The sequence below is a fragment of the Pyxicephalus adspersus genome, chromosome 1, assembly GCF_032062135.1.
Source record: "Pyxicephalus adspersus chromosome 1, UCB_Pads_2.0, whole genome shotgun sequence".
NCBI lineage: Eukaryota > Metazoa > Chordata > Amphibia > Anura > Pyxicephalidae > Pyxicephalus > Pyxicephalus adspersus.
In genome coordinates, this window is record NC_092858.1 from 64,531,656 (window position 1) to 64,552,354 (window position 20,699).

At 36.0% G+C, this 20,699-nt stretch overlaps 1 protein-coding gene across 1 annotated transcript in view; it reads right to left on the reverse strand.

Moving 5' to 3' along the window:
- COL4A1 (collagen type IV alpha 1 chain) overlaps positions 1 to 20,699 on the reverse strand; it is a gene marked incomplete in the record, with an annotated part of 89,713 nt that overhangs the window by 33,725 nt on the left and 35,289 nt on the right. Inside the window, 17 exon segments of the mRNA XM_072401821.1 lie at positions 2,355 to 2,510; positions 3,093 to 3,159; positions 3,878 to 3,931; positions 4,524 to 4,568; positions 5,099 to 5,158; positions 5,301 to 5,345; positions 5,587 to 5,673; positions 6,031 to 6,072; positions 6,177 to 6,212; positions 8,437 to 8,508; positions 9,418 to 9,444; positions 10,109 to 10,162; positions 13,226 to 13,288; positions 13,372 to 13,416; positions 14,841 to 14,885; positions 14,967 to 15,056; positions 20,135 to 20,191. Coding sequence (XP_072257922.1) covers positions 2,355 to 2,510; positions 3,093 to 3,159; positions 3,878 to 3,931; positions 4,524 to 4,568; positions 5,099 to 5,158; positions 5,301 to 5,345; positions 5,587 to 5,673; positions 6,031 to 6,072; positions 6,177 to 6,212; positions 8,437 to 8,508; positions 9,418 to 9,444; positions 10,109 to 10,162; positions 13,226 to 13,288; positions 13,372 to 13,416; positions 14,841 to 14,885; positions 14,967 to 15,056; positions 20,135 to 20,191 — 1,045 coding nt within the window.

Here is a 20,699-nt window from a genome sequence, read left to right on the forward strand (position 1 = left end):
GTTATTTAATGTTTGAAAATGACGATAGTAAATGACATTGTCTTATAATTGTTTGAAGAGAAATTATCAGGAAGATTGGTTGTTACATGCTGAGTTTGCATGAAAAAGGCAAAGTGGACCTATGAATCAATAAACCCATAATCAAAATCTCAAAATGTTTTTAGAGAGTTTTTTAAGTCTATCCAAAAAGGATAATCAATGAATAATTCAATAGGTACCTTGTAAATACATCACTTAACCCATTTAAGGGCTGACTGGAGGCAGCACCAGCCCTGGTCTGGATGCCTGCCGCCGGCCCGCACTTACCACTACACCACAACGATTTCTACTAACAGTAAGTTATTTTTCAAACACTCCTACAACTAAGCCAACTTTTAGTAACCTCAGAAACCGTTTTGAACAGTTCTATTATTATTTTTTTATTCTCATATCCAGGAAAACTTCTTCATCTGTTCACTTTGCCTTAATATGCTTTCACAACATATGACAACTACTCCTGTGATGTATTTACAAGGTACCTGTAGAATTATTCATTGATTATCCTTTTTTGGATAGATTTAAAAACTCTCTAAAAACCTTTAAAGATTTTAATTATGTTTTTTTTTTGATTCATAGGTCCACTTTGCCTTTTTCATGCCAACTCAGCAACAACAATCTTCCTGATAATTTCTCTTCAAACAATTATAGGGTAATGTCACTTACTATTTTCAAACAATAAATAACATGTTTCAACTATTTACTACTAGTAGACTTATATCCTTCATTTATAGAATCTCTCATATCATGAAATGTTGATTGATCCCCTGTCCTAACACCATATAAATGACCAGGTATGCCATCTAGAGGAGATTTAGAATATGACAGTCCACATATTGTATACATTTAGATGAACATTTTCTGTTCTTCCTATTTCATCCATTACAGATACATTTGGAAGTACAAATCATTCTCACAATTTATATTACTACAGTCCAGATCATCTGAGTGAGTTCATTATGTTTATTTATTGGACTGTATATCATAACATTTTTTTTTCCTTTTTTATAATTCTCAGCCAAACGTTCACATTTAAACGAAAGACAATCTTTGGAACATTGCAAATCTAAATAAGCGATATCTTTTTCCTCAAATCCTCCATCTTACTGGCATCTATGTAAGACATACTTTAATCTTACACTCCCCGTTTTTTTCTATGATCACCCTTTCAATTTTGCATTTCCTTTACATTTCTCTTCTCTATTACTAGAACATCCTTTTTTACCATGTTGTTATTATCATTGACACCTACCTTGTAAGAAATAAGAATAAGAAATATACTAGAAATATTAAGAAATAAGAAATATACTGCCTGCCCTTTTTTGATGCTCACATCCACAATGTATTAGGTAAGTTACTTAAATTACAGTATATATGTTGAAATTATAAGTTGTTATGTATTAACTGATGCTAATACCTCACATTGTTATAATTTTAAAGGTCTCATATACACAGAGGAAGCCCACTGGTAGTGAGACTCTAGTTCACATATTAAACATCCTAATAACATTATAAGGTCTGACTTTATAGGTCTCCACTGATATATAAGGAGCCCTATTTTTGTATTGATGTTGAAGACAATGCCCTGTGGGGAGTTACATGTCTTCTGACTGATGACTTTTTGGTTCTGTGTTTGATATATATAACTCTCTTTGACTTGGTTTATAATAAAGGATTTTAAAACATTAGTTTGCCACAAAAAGCCATTCTTTCTACTCTGATCTACTATGTATATGCTTTAATGGCTTGGCAACTACAAAAGCAGCTTTGAGAATCTATCCTTCAGGGATATCTCTCCTGCCTTTTCTTCTTTTACCATAAGTGTGGACAGACCAATGCTTCACCGTGCACATCAGGTCAGCATTTTCTAAAAGAGCTTTTCAGATTTTGATGCTTGTACGGTGCTCTGAAACAAAGCTTAACATGTAGAGGTGCACGCTATATCTTCCACTTGTAGGTTTTTACACTTTATTTTTATACAGGTACACTTATACAATATTTATCGTTTATTAGTACTATATTTGTCCTTATCATAGAATGGAGCTTGGAGAATAAAATACTTTTTTTTGTTGTTTATTAAGCTGAACCCTTGCATAAATTTTGGAAGTAAAAAGGTACAATCCACAAGATTATGTTGGTGTGTCTGTATTACTGTATAGCCCCAGGTTCCATTGTACTGCATGAGAATAAAATTAGTGCATTCTAAATATATTTTATTATTGTAAACAGATCATTTAAATCTAGAGAGTTTTTGTAATAAATCTGTTAACAGTTTAAATGTTATTGTTATAAGATAGACTAATATTCTATATCCTTACCAATGGGTCCTGGTGGACCTGGAAATCCCTGAGGTCCAGCTGGGCCTTGACTGCCCTTGTCTCCAGGTAAGGATAAACCAGGCAATCCAGGAGCACCTTTCTCACCCCTATCTCCTGGAAATCCTGGTGCTCCAGATGGTCCAGGTAGAGATGCCCCTATAAGAAAACACATTTGTGTATGAAAACCCTAACAATAAACATTTCTAATTTGGTAATTTAAATATACCCAGTGAAAGAATTTTCACTGTTATCTTGTTAGTTACCTTATTCCCAGCTTTCTCTATGATATAAGGAACAACTCAGCAATAAGTTATAGAAAAGAGGAGTATGTGTTCTATAGTCCTATAATAATATTAATAATAATGGAGGATAATTCTGCTTCTTCACAGATGTAGCATAAAGAGTGAGCATTCTTACCCAGAATGTGTAATACTAGCAGGATCAAAAGTAAAAGTAAATGAAAGAAGGCTGAAAAATGTAAATCAATGCAGATGCCACATCTAATAACAGGTAATCTACAATATATTACTTGAATTTAGATATGCTTGAAAAAGATGTTTTTTCTGTTTGCATAAAATGTGCTATAAAGCAAAGTACATTGGAATTTGTATATTAGACAGGAGTTTAACGGTAACAATTTGTGCAAACAAAAACCAAAATACTTTATCATTTAAAACCGACAAATAAAAAATGCAGATTTTTTTTTTTTTAATGATTTGGGCATTTCCAGAATTTTACCTGGTGCTCCAGGAAATCCTTGTAATCCATGTTCACCTAAAAAACAACAAATACATTTCAGCTTATCCTACAACAAAGTATATACATTATTTATAATATTAGCATTTAGTCATCTAAACTCTTTAAAAACTTAATTGCAAAACAAACAAAAAAATAGCAAAGAACACAAAATATTAACTTAGGTTCATATTCAGGTATCAAAAACAATAACTTCAAAATGTTGAAATTGTTTTTATTTCTCTAAATACATGATAACACCAAATTGCAATCAATAACTGCAGTTTATATGCAAGAAACCGATGCATAACCTAAACACACCTAAAATATCAGCTTCATAATTTAAGTATGTATTGCACTTGAGGTAGAACTGTAGGGTGATTGGCCAAGGCTGCTCTTTCCATAAATTGGAAGAACAATATATTTACAGTCCTATCTCTGAGTTTCCTCTCCTCCAATGATGGCAGGTCAACATTTCCCTTTACAATGTTTTTGGCTGCCACCTTCTCTTGCACTACTTACAGAGTGGCATCATCCCTCTTCAGTATTTAACATTAAATTCAGTATTTTCTGCTCAGATTGAGCATCTGTATTACACAATTTATTCACAGAAATTCAAGAACATTTCATTCTATTTAGTGTTCAACACCTGCAGTTACAGAAATAATCCTTTCAGTGTACAGAACATTTGTACTATATTTGTACTATAGAAACCACATCTATTCAAGTTTATTTTCGTATGTTCTTTTAAACTCAACTACCATTAATTATAATATTTTTATACTTACTTTTTGTCCATCCTGTCCAGGAAATCCATCAAAACCAGGGCTACCTGGGCCACCCTTTAAAAATAAATAACAATTAGTTGTTGTTGTTGTGTGAGCATTTTTGAAATAGTGTAGTGCCATTGATGCAGTAACACTGAAAATACATTTAGGAAGATCATTTTGTTTTTGCAAGGCCAGGTTCCCATTGATAACCATCTAAAAAATCAGGTGGTGTGTATATTCATTTGCCGAATGCATGATGTATTAAGGTCATTTGTTGGAAAAACAGCCTGGCTGATTTTGGTGGTAAAAGCTCCTGTATGGTAACAAATTGACCCAATAGTGATGATATACTGAAGGATTTGGTAAATAAACGAGAAGAATCTGATGACTTCAGCCATCCAATCTTGTCTCTATCTTGATTGCATGTGCAAAGAGATTTAAAGGAGATTGCTTGGACAAATGTTGGTTAAATGAAGAATGGGCATTCCAGTTAGAATGCCCCAAATCCTAACAGATCACCAATTATTATAGAGCATGACAATAAACTTCCTATAGAGTATGGTCGTCTTTATGCAAATTGAACTGTTTGTAGCATCAATGGCATAATGTATGAATGAGATACTTCATATCACTGAAGAGTTACAACTATGTACACTATACTTACAGCAGCTCCCTTGTCTCCTTGTTCACCATCTTTTCCAGGTTTTCCCTAAAAAAAAAAAAAAATTAAATAATTTAATATGCAGTCACTGTATTTAAAGCAGTCCAGTCATCAGCATTCATTGGATACTAATAGGAAAAAGACACTGGCTATAGTGGAGTCATCTCCATATTTTGTAGATACCCCAAAAAGTGGGATTATGGGCTAAGTCAAATTTGCATACATGATGTATTCAGTAAACAGATAATATCAGATCGGTTTTCACCAATCATCACCAAGTACCTGCTGATCAGCAAGACAAACTACCTAACTATCAAAAGTTGCAGCCACATGACTATATAGTTTATACTTTTTTTCCAAAAGAATAAAAAAAATCTACAGATGTAACTGCTTAAAAATGTTAGCTGTAGTTAGACAATTTTTTGTCTCCTTGGAGTCTTGTCCACAGAGTGACAAAACTGCTGTACAATTTTCCTGCAGAATACTATTATCACTATTGCAGTGGGAAAAATATTGTGTTAACTGAAAGATCAACAGGTAATAAATCTATGCTTACAGGCAAAAGCCATTGTACTTACCCTTGGCCCTGGCTTTCCAGGTTCTCCTTTTTCCCCCCTAATGCTCCGTCCAGGATTACCCTAAAGCAGCAGAGGAAAGCACTGTTACTGGCAAATTATAGGTATTGCAAAAAAAGTTCTACTACTGAAAATGAAACAAATGGTAAAGTTCACATAAATAAGATACACATTTCATAATACATACAGAACATTGGTAACTTACTGGAAATCCTCTGTCTCCTTTTTCACCTGTTTCACCCTTCTCTCCCTAAATATGAAAAATAAATTAGAACACAGTGAACACTGTGCAAATGGGGTAAGAAGTATATTTGTAATCCTACAGAAGACATTCAGAATAAGAACACAATCAGGTTAAACAGTGAAATAAGGAACCCAAAAAAAGAAATAGCAAAGTGTATCAATAGCATAGTTTAACAATGTTTTACAATAGTGCAAAACAGTCACTTAACCTTTTTCATTTACCAATAAACTAAGGGAAAAAAAGTTACCTTTATTCTGTACACTTCTGATGTGTTGTGCCTGTCAAAGGATGCAGGACCTTGGGGACCAGGAGGGCCCGGAGGACCAGGTTCACCCTACAGAGCATTGAATGGAAACACATAATGTCAGTAAAATCACTAAAACAGCATAAGTACATGATCTAATAATAATAAAAAAAAAATACAAATGGCCACATATTTAGTTTATATTGCTGATAAAAAAAACTTCACAGATTTCACTCCAGGTCCCCAGAACAGAAATAAATTGTTCTTTAATATAGAAAGTAAACCATCACGGGTATCAATTATCTTCGCATAATTTCCCCATCAAAAACATGCAGGTTGCCATCACCAAACAGTAGATTACAGTAGATTGTTCTGCAGAGATTCCCAAGGCAGAATTTAGTAAACTATCTATTTCCAAGACCAGTGCATGGTGTAAAAATTACTCACTTTTTCACCCTGCGGCCCATGAAAACTCAAACCCATTGAGCCCTATAGGGATGAAAAATATAAGAGCTTAGAAGGAGAAAATATTTAAAATGTAAAATGTAAAATATTTAAAATGTAAAATCTTAGGCATACATAATACCACTTACCTTTGGTCCTGGTGGACCTGGTGGCCCAGGTGGCCCCTAAAATAAAAAATAAAGAGAAAATTTATAATTAATTACATTTGAACTATTTCAGATATGTGATTTTAGGTATTTTAGTCGAAGCCTACAGTAGTGCAACAGTTTGAAATAAACGTTATATTGTTTGCTTAATACATGGTATCTTTCACCAAACAAGGGATAAATCCTGTTACATCCAAATTAACATTTCTAAATATACAAAATGAAATTTTTATAAACCCAAAACATTGACCGATGTATTAGGTATTTCAAAGCTTATCTACGTTTAATATTTTAGTTTATAATAAATAGTTTAAAATAATTCACACTTTCTACATTTACTGATGTCTTCGCTAAATATAATAAAATGTAATTAAATATAATTGGTGTTCCCACTGATAAGAGATAGCAATCAATATGACGCTCTATAACATGTATTTATGTGATAGTACCAGGGCTGCCATCAGAGAAGAACAAGAGGTACTGAAGTACTGGGCCTGTTACATTGAAAGCTGTCCTCTGCGGCAGCTGCTGTCAGACTCTGACAGCTGTCACAGTTTGACAGTAGGAGACCAGCACTCAGCAGCTAAACAGTGTACAGCATTTCTCTGACAGGTGGACACAGTACAGTGATAATCAGGACTGAGTTCCTTGTAATGGTGAGCATGCAGCAACAATGGACTTCAGAACCCAGTATGCCGGAGTTACTGGGTTTCTATCACTATTTCCTTACCTGGTTGTTCACAGTATCATGCTGCATGCTCAGCTCAGTGTAGGATGTCAGGTTATTCTGGGTACCTGAACATCCTTTTGGGCTGTTAGGAATAAATGAACTCCCACTTGCATGTGCAGGAGTTACACTAGGAAGAGGACCAAATTAAGATAGCGGTGGATGAGGACGGGTGATTGTAAAATAAAATTTAGATCAGACAGGTAAGTTGATTTTATTTCAAAAGGGACTTTACCTGTCTCTACTGCAATAAAAGATCTGCTTGCTCACAATTTTCTTTGGAATGCAAAGGCAACACATATCTACAACATATATGTAAAATACATATAATAAATAGATACACATGCTCTGTGCATTGTTGTGGGATAGATGTATTTCAAATAGTGGCAACCAGGGGAAGCCACTTTTTTTATCTGTTCTGCACAGTAGAATAGGACTATGGAACATTCCCCCCTCTAAGATTATTTAGTTTATAAATAAATTATTATATTATATATTATTATATAAATAAATAAATATTACTAACGTTTACCAGCTGTTGTACTTGTACTACTGCATTTACAAAGTGGCAAACAACATTGTCCCAACTGTACAGATAACCAGATTGCATTTATCACTCTGATAGTGGCAAAGGCTATAGGAGAAAATGGGGATCAGTGGTGTTTGTACTGATCCCCACCTATGGCTTTTTAAAAGTGTCAATCCCACCTGTGACTGGAAATAATAGCCAATGTACAAATAATTCAAACATGACAAACAGTTACTCAAGAGAATGCAGTTTCTGCTAGCACTGATAAAACACTGATCCCGCTGTACATAATTTGATATAAAAGTATCACTCAGATTTTATACATTAGAGAAATTTAAGAAGTGTTTCAGCTAATGCAATTTTTGAAGTGACTTTTACATTTTTACACATCCATTCTTTATTTCTTTGTTAGTTTCTTTATTATAAGTTAACCACTAGAGCAGATATTTCAAACTAAAATGGCAGAGTGGGCTAAATTAAAAGTGAAATAAATCTTTCAGGCCTTCTGAAGACAAAGCACTACTATATTTTATTCATTATAAACTGTCAGATGTACAAAGATTTTTTATAAAAGCATTTTAAATTTATTAGCTCGCAACATACTGTCCGCAGTCTTCCTCGCTTGTCACATTGATGCTCTGAAACCAATCAGTGTTATTTTTATTGCGAGGTCAGTGCTGTCTGTAACAATGCCGTCTCAGGACTATGGAAGCAAGCTCCTAGTTCTTTAGTGGAATTAATGTCACTGCAGTACAAGGCATCATGCTGACTATAAGTAATCTACAGACTGCAGAAAATAACTGGTAAACCATCTTAAGGTCACAAAGAATGAGGGACATGTGGCATGAAGGACATCAGTTTAGCATGCTTGCACAAGAACCAGAGTGGATTAGATGACATATGTTATTAGGAATATTGCTACTCCCTTTTAATACTTTATATTAAAAACTGCATCAAACAATAACAGAAGTACTGAAACAACTTACTGGTAAACCAGGACTTCCAGGAAATCCTCTTTCGCCTTTTGCAATAAAACCAATTACTTCACCTGGGTCTCCCTACAAAAAAAGGAAGATCATGCCAAATATTTATGCAGTGCAATAAAAATTATAAACATAAAAAAAGAAGTTTATCTCTAGGGCTTTTGTGAAAATACATCACAGGGGGATCTCAGGTAAGTGTCTTAAGTACAATGCCAGGTTGTTTCATGTAACACATTACTTAGATCATTTTGATCTCATAAAACTGGGTAAATTGTATTTTAGAGTTGCTGTATTTACAATTTAAGGAAGAGTTCTTCATTTTATTAGCACCCTGTGACTTTGGTCAAACATAATTCTGTGATGGATGAACCTAGTAGAATACTGATTATTACTGTTCTTGTGAAAAAGAAAAAAAATAACAAAAGCAATAATCAACATACTTCAAGTTGAACCTCAGAATTATCTTCAATCTTGAATAATAATATATGTATTAGAAGATGCAGCAAATCAAATTGAGCCCATCTTGGGCAATAGGGCAGTAAGCATTATCTAGCCCTCTCCTACCCAGTCTGACTGTCTTTGGCCCACCACTTGACTCAAAATTTCACTCACACTTTAATCAAATTTCAGTTCTTTCATACACAGAGGCTCATTTGCATTACGTAGAGTGGTTTTTAGGTGAATGAAGTGTTATTTGGAATACTCTCTTCTCAAGACTGTTTTTAAACATTCAGAAGCATTGTAAATAGTACTCTCGTTGCTCGTAATTGTCTGTAGGAGATCATATTTTAGGATAAACAATTTTTAAAGAACAGTGTAAACTAAAGCAACAACTCCAATAGAGTGGTAACTATAACTTGGGTATTAAAATTCCTATTCTTCTGTTTCTCTTCTACAAATATCAGTTATACAACCCTTACCCAACTTAGGGATACCTCAAGTCACACATTTTGAATAATATGCAAAATTAGTGGTGTATCATACCTTAATTCCTGGAGGTCCTGGGGCACCCTAAAATGACAAATACTGTTAAGATTTTCAAACAAAGTTTTGAATGAAGAAGACACAGTTACATAAGCAGCCGTTGATACATATATACCATTGGACATCTACACAGATTTTCTTTTTATGTAACAATTCTAATCAATGAGCCTCGTGTCTTACAAATCTTCTTGCCTGGGTAATGGTGACAACACAATAAAATGGCAATGATTCTGCCACTTCCAGTATTACCAATAACAGCAGCTCGTCTCTTCTTCTATCAGTAATACATAGTTGCAAGACATTATCTAAATTTAGCAAATCAGTTGGCATCTGACATATTCTTCTGGATGTCCTGTTGGGTTGCGATTCTGTTTTTCTCCAGCTAATATTTCTATATTCTGGTACTTTTGTTTTAACACCAAACCTCAAACAATAGGCTTGAATTAAATTTCCCTTTCATTTTCAAGTATTTCTATTTCTTAAAATACACTTAGCAAATATTTAAATTCATACTTGGTGTACTCATTAATGATTTTAAAGTTTAACAGTAATTATCTAAATGTGGTATGTTATCCCAGTTTGTTCACTTTTATACTATTGTGTTGCTGCTATTTTAGTGGTAGTAATTGTTTAGAAAATACCAACTAATAATATCCCATGAGACTTTTTTGACACAACATATGACACTTACAGGATAACCTAAAAGCCCTGGTAGGCCTGGAGGTCCAACAGGTCCGCTTTCTCCCTAAAAATTTTGCAAAAAGAATTTTATGTTAATATACAGATTATAAACATTGCAAAATGCTTTAACATGGTCAAACGTATTTCTAACACTATTTGTATGAAAATTCCCACTATTCCCATTCTTCTCAGAGGTTGACACATCTCTCAGCATTATATGGACATGTTTTAGTTAAGAAATCATTTGACAATCTGCTTCATCCTTTACTTTAGAAATGTGATTCTGTGAAAACTTTGTCAAGATCTGGATTTGTGTGGATCATTTTAAGCGTGTTTCCATCTGCCCCATATTACTGCTATAATGTATGTCCGTTAACATGTTCTATAAGCGAGTGAGTATTCAGCATTTTGCAAAGTATATTAGAACTGCTAAAAAGGGATCACTATGACATTGTTGAGCAGCTTGAGCATGCATTGTTTCTCTAGTGTATCTTCTCTAGCCTTGGAAAACTTTAATAAATCAGGCCTATGAAATTATGCTATAAACAAGAACGTTCAGTTTCATGCAGTTGGCCAGCTTCAACATGTATTGTAAAATATAAAGGTAAACTATCCCCGATTTGTGTGGAAAACTTTATTAGAAATATAGAACAATGTATAGCAGTGTACAGGGAGTTATTTAGAATACACTGCAGACAGGTTACTGAAGGGTTACATATTCTTCAAACTGAATACTGTTGGGTTATAGTTCATAGTCTGTTAATGAAAAAAGAACTGGATGGTCAACTTGATGCTAGTATAGAAGAGTGAGTACTAAGAGTGCGGTGTGTTGGGGCAGAGGTCCCCTACCCCCGGCCCCATTAGTGGGCCACAGCAGTCTGACAGATGGACAGCAACTCTGACCGGTGCACCCACCAGTGGGGTCAGGAGAAAGACCCCACTTTGAGGGGGGGCACCAGCCAGAGCGGTGGACCGCGTCTCCCAGTGACATCGCAGGCTCAGGGAGGTGGGTGGGTTGTGCCTGTGGACACAAGGCTCAGACCTGCGATGGAAGAGTGGCCGGGTTCTGGTATCATGACATCACTCTGGGAGGGAAGTTCCTTCCCCTTTGAGTGACACACGACTCCCCGCGCATGTGCCGTGCAGAGCCTGTGCATTGAGTCGTCCGCAACCTGCAATTGGTTGGGGACCACTGTGCTGGGGGACAGGATACAGGGGAATGAATAATGAGTGCCCAAACATAAACCTGGGCTATACACTGAGAAGCAATTGGAAATCTACTTCTGCAGACTGCTTCTGTACTAATCTTCATTCTGAGTGTAGAACCTCCAGGCTGTGTGCCCAGATTCAATGTGAAATGTATGTAAGGAGGAGATAAAAATGTTCAATATGCAATATGTCTCTTGCGAGGGTGTCATTGCAGACTGAGACTTCTCTGGAAGAGAATTTTTGGCTTCAGGAGAAATACCAATGTTTTTGTTTGCTAGAAAGAGGACTTCACTAGGGAAACACCATCCTGTGTTCTAGAGCAGTGATATCACTGGGGAAAGACAATCCTGTGTTCTAGAGGAGTGAGATCACTAGGGGAAGACCATCTTGTGTTCTGGATGAATGATATCACTGGGAGAAGACCATCCTGTGTTCTGGGGGTGTGATATCCTTGGGGGAAGCCCATCCTGTGTCCTGGAGGAGTAAGATCACTGGGGAAAGACCATCCTGTCTTCAGGGGGTGTGATATCACTGGGGCAAGACCATCCTGTGTTCTAGAGGAGTAAGATAGCTAGGGGAAGACCATCCTGTGTTCTAGAGGAGTGATATCACTGGGAGAAGACCATCCTGTGTTCTAGAGGACTGAGATCACTGGGGAACGACCATCCTGTGTTCTAGAGGAGTGAGATCACTAGGGGAAGACCATCCTGTGTTCTAGAGGTATGATATCACTAGGGAAGAACATCTTGTGTTCTAGAGGAGTGATATCACTGGGAGAGGACACCATCTTGTGTTCTGGAGGAGTGATATCACTGAGAGAAGACCATCTTGTGTTCTGGAGGAGTGATATCACTGGGAAAAGACAATCCTGTGTTCTGGAGGAGTGATATCACTGGGAGAAGACCATCTTGTGTTCTGGAGGAGTGATATCACTGGGGAAAAGACCATCCTGTGTATTGAAAGTGTGATGTCACTGGGGTAGACCAATCTGATGTCCCCAAATACATCACACTTCTAACACACAGATTGGTCTATTCAACATATAATTTAATGAAATGGAATTTGAGTTTTTTTTTTAAGATATTTAATTTGCTGAACTGTTGTTGCACGTACATTACAGTCTTCCCATTGTGCTATATTTATATACGCTATCATTTACATCAACTTATTGTTTTTTTAAAACATAGAACCCCTCCGATATCAGAATCTGAATCCACCCCAGATGTGTCTCATATTGCTGCAATTATTCACTACAAATGATAACTTATATTGTAAATGCAATGGTGTAATAACATTTATTTTACTTTATTACTGATTTATATATCTGTTTAATATTCATCCCTGTCTACAATGTTATTACTTATCAGGCATGGTTGCACTTTTCAGTTTGTAGGCCAAAAAACACTCCTGAACTCCAGAAAGCAGAAATAACACTGCTCTGTAATTAGGAATACATCATTAAATGTATTTAAATACAAGCAGTGTAAGTATTTGCATTTGACTTGACTAAGTCAATAAGTAACCTGCAGTCTAATGTACAGTCTGTATACCAGATCTCAGAGAGGGTTAAAGGAGAAGCAGAACAGTGGGACACTTAAATGGGCTGCAGTTCAAGTAACCATATCAATAAAAGGAGAGTGCAGAGTGACAGAGAGATCACCTAAAGGAGTGCTGCTTCTCCTTTCACTCTCCAATCACAGGATGGGGGTAGGAAGGATTTGCAGGTGAAAATGAACATGAAGCAAACAAAAATCACGTCCCTTCTACTGCTAGACAGATTGGCAAAGTGTGTAATACCTGTGCGCATCTCGTATCTGGCAGGTAAAACAACTCACATATCTGTATGTGTTATAGATGGTAATCTGTATATTTTGTTATATTTCAAGATAGTACGTCCCAACAATGTAGTACAATTTACCTTTGTGCCATTGCAGCCTGGAATTCCTGGTGGGCCAGGTGGACCATCTTGTCCAGGAATGCCCTAGTAATAAAAAAGAGATTGTCAACATCTCTATAATGTATTGCCATATCTGATAATTTGTTTAGTGTAACAGTAATACATACGGGAAGTCCTGGGTTTCCTGGAAATCCAGCTGATCCCGCAGGTCCCTGAAAAACAAGGAAAGAGCTCAGTTCATATATTTTACCCCTGAATCACTTCCTCCAATTGAATCACCAGCATACAATATTGTTAAGATGAAATCATCTATTGTCTTTGGTTGCCCCTTATCCACCTGCTCTCTCGTCCCATACCATGCCTATTTTATACATTTGAGCTTAAATGTTGAGTTTATTTGCTAACGCCTTGTATTGGAACAACTTTTTTTTTTTTGTCCTATACACTTTAACTAAGGGATGATATTTTTTTCTTGATCATTGCACTGTTATTACTGGATTGGTGTTGTATGTTGTTCATTTGTGTTGTAATAATGTTTTCCCTTAATGTAATTGTCAACTTTTATACTTTTTCCCCTAAACCAATAAAAATTATTGAAATACAAAGATGAAATCATCTGTATTGTGTGCGTTGATATTTATTAAACTCTGATATTATTTGATGCTTGGGCTTATACATTTTTCTCATTGACCCTATATCTATCTACCACAAACCTCACCCCTTTTCCCTAACTTGTATGTATCAGTTTTTATGCTTGCTTCTTTCTGTTATTCTTGTTTCATACTTGGGTAACTTTCTGACATTTTATCCTCAACTTTCTTTTCCAAGTGGTTTTGGTTACAAGCCATCAGTTTGTCCACTCCAAGCAGTGCTCAATTCCCCCAACACTGACCAGAAGTGTTTTTGAGGGTCCTGACACCATTGTATTCTATAACTATTACATAATCTTCCTAATTACAAATCTCTGGTGTATTGATGACAACTGTAGAGCTTACACTACACCTTTAACTTGTAGTGAAGTCTCTCTTTTTTACAGTCATAATTAATGTTAAAACAATATCACTCCACTTTCTAAATCACTTACAAAAATCCAACGTTATTGGACTGATTAGAATCCTTACTGTCCATGACTGATGACAGGTCATAAAGTGTTGCTAAGTTATTAAACTTGTTTTAACATGGGGCAAAATTACCCTGTTTCCCCGATGATAAGACACTGTCTTATTTTTTTTGGAAGGCCAAAATATGCTCTAGGGCTTATTTTCAGGGGGATGCCTTATTTACCCATGAAGAAGACTACAGTTTTTCATTTTTCCCTAAAAAGGGGGGGCTGTCTTATTTGATGGCCCTGCCTTATCATCGGGGAAACACGGTAGCTTATGCCACCTATATAGTTCTAAGGCAAGTGTAGTTGTGACTTGTTTCCACCTCACCTGCAAGTCAATAGAACAGATGTCCGACTTGTTGATTAGCCAGGCATCCTTGTACCCTGGAGTATCGTTTAATTAATCCCATTTATAGTGTCACTTTAGTTATATATAATACACTCCAATATTATTTATACATTTGGAGCATTTTCATATCATTCACCTTCTAATAGAGACTGATGAATATTTTCATATATACTAAGTCTTACTCTGTTTCCTTTTGTTCCTGGAAGCCCTGGTTCACCAGTGTCACCCTGTAACAGAGAAAAATTGTTTAGTTTATGTTTTTCATTGCTTTAAGACATTATAAATTACAATTTTTTTGCGCTGTTTACCTTCTGGCCCAGTGGTCCAGGAGGCCCTTCAGGTCCTTGAAGTCCAGGAAATCCAATAATGCCAGGTAGACCAGGTAAACCTCGTTCTCCCTTTTAAGGGGCAAGAAAAAAAATATTGTTACAGTAAATTAGGCACAATACATACATGTTTCGAAATGTAGCTTTTCCTTTTTGAATTAATTTATTACTTTCATTTTTATTTAAACCTGGTGGTTAGTTACCTAAAATACATGGCAAAATATGGTTATGTAGCAACATATTCGTACCACTGTCCTATCAAGCAAATTACATGCTTTTGTAGCATGGCCTGTTATCTGGATTCTTTAGAATACAGTATACACAAAAGGTAATCTTCCAGAGGAAAGCTCCTGGACCCATATCTTTCTTTCCCTATTCGGTAGGTGACTGACCTCAAGCAAGCATATACATCGCAAGTGTCAAAAAAATATACCATAAGGAGCTCAGCTTTGTGTAATGTTTCCTACTGCCTAGGGTTACACCTTATGTTGAATCTACCATGTAGTAAAAAGGTTAAAGGAATTGCAACTGGTACTGAGCTCCATAAGTTATGGACCCCAAACATAACTGTTTGCCGTACCCTTATTTAAATTTTCTGTATGTTCTATACAGAATAAACATTTCCAGTTAGCACATTGTCGAACATGTGTACAGCTGCCCCTAGAGGAACACACAATAATACTACAAGAAAAATGGCTAATTCACACTGACTATTTTGCAGCAGTTACTGGGAGATAGCACCACTTGCCTATTGTCAATCCCCTCATTGGCATTCTGCCGATAAGCGGTGCCAAGCATTTGAGGCAGATCCCGCATTCTGAGATGCTATAACAGGCAAAGTGTTAACTATCTTTCTATTTTTCTAAGCACAGAAACACTTGGGAAATGAAAGAGGTTATTTTGAAAAAATGATCCACTATTCAGATGTTTCATTCTATCTGTAAAATTATTGCCTGTGTAGCAGTATTTAAGGAGTATATATAAGAAATGTGTGTATTATATACAGTAAGTTGGTTTATATTTTATTTAATACAGGCTATATGTAGCCACCCACACCACTTATGCACCACAGCTTTTTTCTATACATGTCCCCATGGGTGCTGCCGTCTATGTAATTATATTGTAATTGCTTGCTATATAACTGTATACTTTTCTTTTGGTATATTTTTGTGACTAAGCAAATCATTTCTCAGTATTGCATTTCTAATTTTATTATGACAGTTGATGAATGGTTGGGAGCTTAGCTTTCCCTCTCAAACCCCTCCACCAGAACATCAGAAAAAAACATATGGCTTCCAAATGCTTTACACTGGTAATCAGTGGACTGGAGAAGATTGGTTTGAAAGTACACCTAAGCTATGTATACATGTCAGATTTCCATAGCTGGAAACAATCTTTCATGATCCCTTACAGTTATATTAGAACAAGCATGGTACAAACAGCACTGTAGAGATTTATGGAGAGGGGAGGACGAATAAGAGGCACCCAGCTGCGTCCTCTGACATTTGAAATGAAAGCGGTTGTCTCTGGTTGGTCACTGTTGCACATCATCAAGGGACAGTCACAGCTTTGAACACTATGTAGGCTACTTGTGTTTTCCCTTTGCTTTATTCTTTCAATCGATTCCCAGTTCCTTCTGCTTATTTATTGTGCTGTGTATTATTACCTTTTTTTTTTTAAGTATACAGTAGGACATATTTAAATAACACAACTAATGAGAATTTACAGCTCTGCTACAGCAATGAAAAAACATGTGTTTTACCAATTTCCTTCTTTTTTTGGAACATTGTGTACATTTTGTTTAAACAGCTCACTGTTTGGAGGTAAGGACACAACACCAGGAAAAGATTCTTCTATTATTGTTGCCATAAATAACCGTTCCATCTGGATTACCCATTCCATTGTCCGACAACAGGAAAGGGCAGAGCAATAGATAAATAAAAGCCGTTTCAGTTTTGTTAAAGGTAAAGTGAAACATTGTTTGACCTAAATAGTTACACTGGCATCATGTTTTAGTTAACAAACACACATATAATGTAATATGTGTTTAACCTACATACATAGAATTTGTTCGTTTCAAAGTAATACTGATGTTTTACATATTTTTAAACATTGGTGCATCCAAATAAATTCTGTATAGTTCACTGGGTTGTTTATGAAATATCTGAAGAAATATTATACAATGTAATGTACTTTGTGAAGATCCTGAGTGTAAGGCTACGTACACACTGAGATAAACAATCATCAAAAATCCAGCATATGTATAGAAGTCCCCCAGTATTTTTTATCAGTTTGTCCTGGTGAATTAATGAGCAACCAAGTGGTCCTGACCAATTTAATTTCGTATGGAAGAAGACAAGGTGGGGTGCCTCCTCTTGTCCTCCCCTCTCCATGGAACTGAACAGGGCTCTGTGTGATCTAATGATTAAAAACTTGATTAGGTTTTTTTTATTGTATGCATTTTGTTTGGAAGATTTCCCCACACCTAACTTACACAGTGGATGGGAGAAAGCCTCCTTAATTCTAATTTATGAACCAGCATCTGCAGATTTGACAGCCAACCCCGATTATTCTCCATGGGGCTAAAGCTAGTAGAAGCTACTTGTAACTCCCGAGGCAGTGGTTTGCTGGTATGTGAAAGCGATGTCCACACCACAACCTCATTGCCAGTCTGAACATAGCGTAAAGTGATAGGTAATTCCCCTCTTACATAGCTGTCACCAAAACAGGGATCTTCATCCTTCACCTCCTGTTCTGGGTAAATTTTGGATTTAAATCACTTTTTATTGTACTGACAGCGGTAACCAGGACAAAAAAAAGGGGTAGTCTCCCAAGTGGGGGTAAAGCCAACAAATGAAATTTGACTGATGTAACCCTTCTTTCCGTATCTAAAACGTTAAATATACTTAACAAAAATTCTTTGTTGGAGGTGGACAGTAGCGCCTTTAAATTGCAGTAAAAAAAACTTTCCAAAGGGAAAAATGAGCAGGTCTAGTGATTGTCTGTGATTTCCTACTCGGAACACATACTGGCCGCATAATATCAGCAGTGGAGTGATACCAGCTAAATGGAATGCACTTCCAACAGACATCAGGTGTGTGGAAATAAACATTTTCAAGAGTCAATATGAATTAACAATGGAACTTCCCTAGGCCAACAAAACTGGACAATATAAATCACATAGGACTCCATGGAGAGGAAGTTTTACTTGTTCCTGCATCAATAGGTACAACTTTTAATCTTGCAGTGTACAGTAAGTTTCATGTACACACAGTGCTGATTCAAGTGATACATATGTTATTAAATATGTAGTACACTTGCTATTATTTTTATTGTTATAGTAGTAACTAGAATTTTTCATTCAGTACAACTTAAGAAGAAGAAGACTATTGCCAGAAGAACAACCATAATAAAATTTATGTCCAGACTGGTATTAATGTGTGGTGGGAAGCCAAAACATCTTTTCAGGCCTCCTGGGATACGATGCAGCTGGAACACTGATTTGAAGAATTCATTGTATGATCTCAGATAGCCAGCTGCTACAGTTATTCCACTGCATTATCATGCATTGAATTCCATGGTTCTGGAATTTTTCATCAATTTTACGATTACATTGTGGGAAAAATTAGGATTTTTCCATAGAGATTTTAGCTCACACTGATTGCATTGTGCTAAAGTTAAAATGCTGTTAAATATTAATTAAATACAAGTTATTATGGCTTCTAATTTGTAACATCCATTAAAGTCTACTTATGACTAAAGAGAATCAAATTAAAACGTTTTTTTTTTTTTTTTCATTATTCTATCTCATTTAAAAACAAGGCAAACACAACTGTATACCAAGTATAATGAAACTTTAACTATGCAAATACTGATGTTTTTATACCGGAAGTACAGATACTGAGAATTATTGGGGCATTTCCAGGCACATCATATATTTTTCTAGGAAAAGGAGAAATTACACATAAAGCCTCAGCTCTTCATTTTCAGAGGCATTTTATTTTACGAAAAAGTGTAGCATTAGATTACAATGACATAAGTCAGAGGTCTTTTTTCCTTTTTATTATCGTATTTCTTATTATTTTTTGAAAAGGAATGGGTTCTTAATGTTAGGAAGTAACATAGCAGTAATGTAAGGATTGCTTGCAACAATGTGGTCAACTTTTAAATGATAACAGGCACTTGAAGACAACTACTCAGGAAAAGAGATTTCCAAGCAAGCTAAAAAAAACTCTGAATATAATGGATTTATCACATGAATGACAGATGGTGGGTAAATGTCATGCCGGGTCCCACTACACACAGTGCCATTTGCTTCAATGAGGAGTGGAAGGGGGACGAGCCAGCGGCACCCCCTGCTATGCTGTCCTCTTTGAGGGTGCACAAAGGTCACTCCAGACAGAGCAGATAGATAAACAACATCAAGGGGCCTCTGTACACATGTCAGATTCTCACGCAAACTCCCTCATCACACCTTGAAGGTACCTTGGGTGTTGAGCTTCAATGCTTTGTTGAAAGCAGTTTTTCTGAATTATTATAATTATGGCACACATACAAACCTACTGGGAACACTTTGTAGACATTAGATTGTACCTCCTAACAACTACATTCTGGTATTCTTTTATTGATTTCCAATATCCACCAATAAATAAAGTTCCAACTCTTACAATGATTTCTGTAAGCCATGCACATTTTGCATTACCAGTCATTAAAGGATCAATAATTGTGTGGAATATATTTTTGATATTGGGAATACCACCATCATGTGAAATTTAGTGCGTCAGGCTAGTATATGAGGGAGATGTACAGAGAATGCATTAAGGGTAAGTTATAGGATGGTCAGGAATAGTGCGATTACCACTTTGCAGTTGCTGGGCAGGCACTGTATACAGCATCCTGCCCTCGGCTTTCCTATAGAGAATGAATGATGTTAGTTGACGACCATTTGCCAACTATGCATCAAAAGCATTCAAATGCTTGTCCATTTTGAACTAATATAGCAGTGGTGGCTGTCTAGTAGCTGGCAGGCTGTAAATGGAAAGGAACCACTGGGGAAATGCCTGGAAACTCTCCACATGTATTCAGGCAGACAAAATGCTTCTTTATTGTAAATAGGATTCCTTGCATATAAACAACTCATAAACACTTACTTTCTGTCCTTTTACTCCACTGCAGTCACATTTACTAGTTCCACATCCATTACATGCCTGTAAAAAAAAGAGAGAGTGTTAAATATTTTACAATGTATAGTATGATTTTATTGTTTTATACTGTTTTCTCAGATTAACAAATAATGTGCCAGATACTGGAATCTCCAACAAAGTCACACAGCAAAGAAATTGTAGTGAATGTATACCAGTTGTCAGATGGGAATTCTGCTTCTGAGTGAGGTAAATCAGTAATGGCGAACGATCAGCTGAAGGAAGACCACGGGCCATGATTGTGATCAGTTCTTTGCCCTCTGCCCTTTTGTGAACAAAATCTTTCTTAGTTTGGTTCCCTTTAAACTGTATTCCTATCACTTGAATACTTAAACCAATGACCCTAGCCTTACCTCTAACCTTTATCATATTAGATGATAGAAGGTAAATATCAATTACTTTTTTTGCTACAAGGCACTATGTATTACTCTTTGTCTTATTAAAAAAAGTTATATTTCCACATTCATGTTTTTTCAACAAAGTGCCAAATTTTGCTGAAAAGGGCATTGTCTCT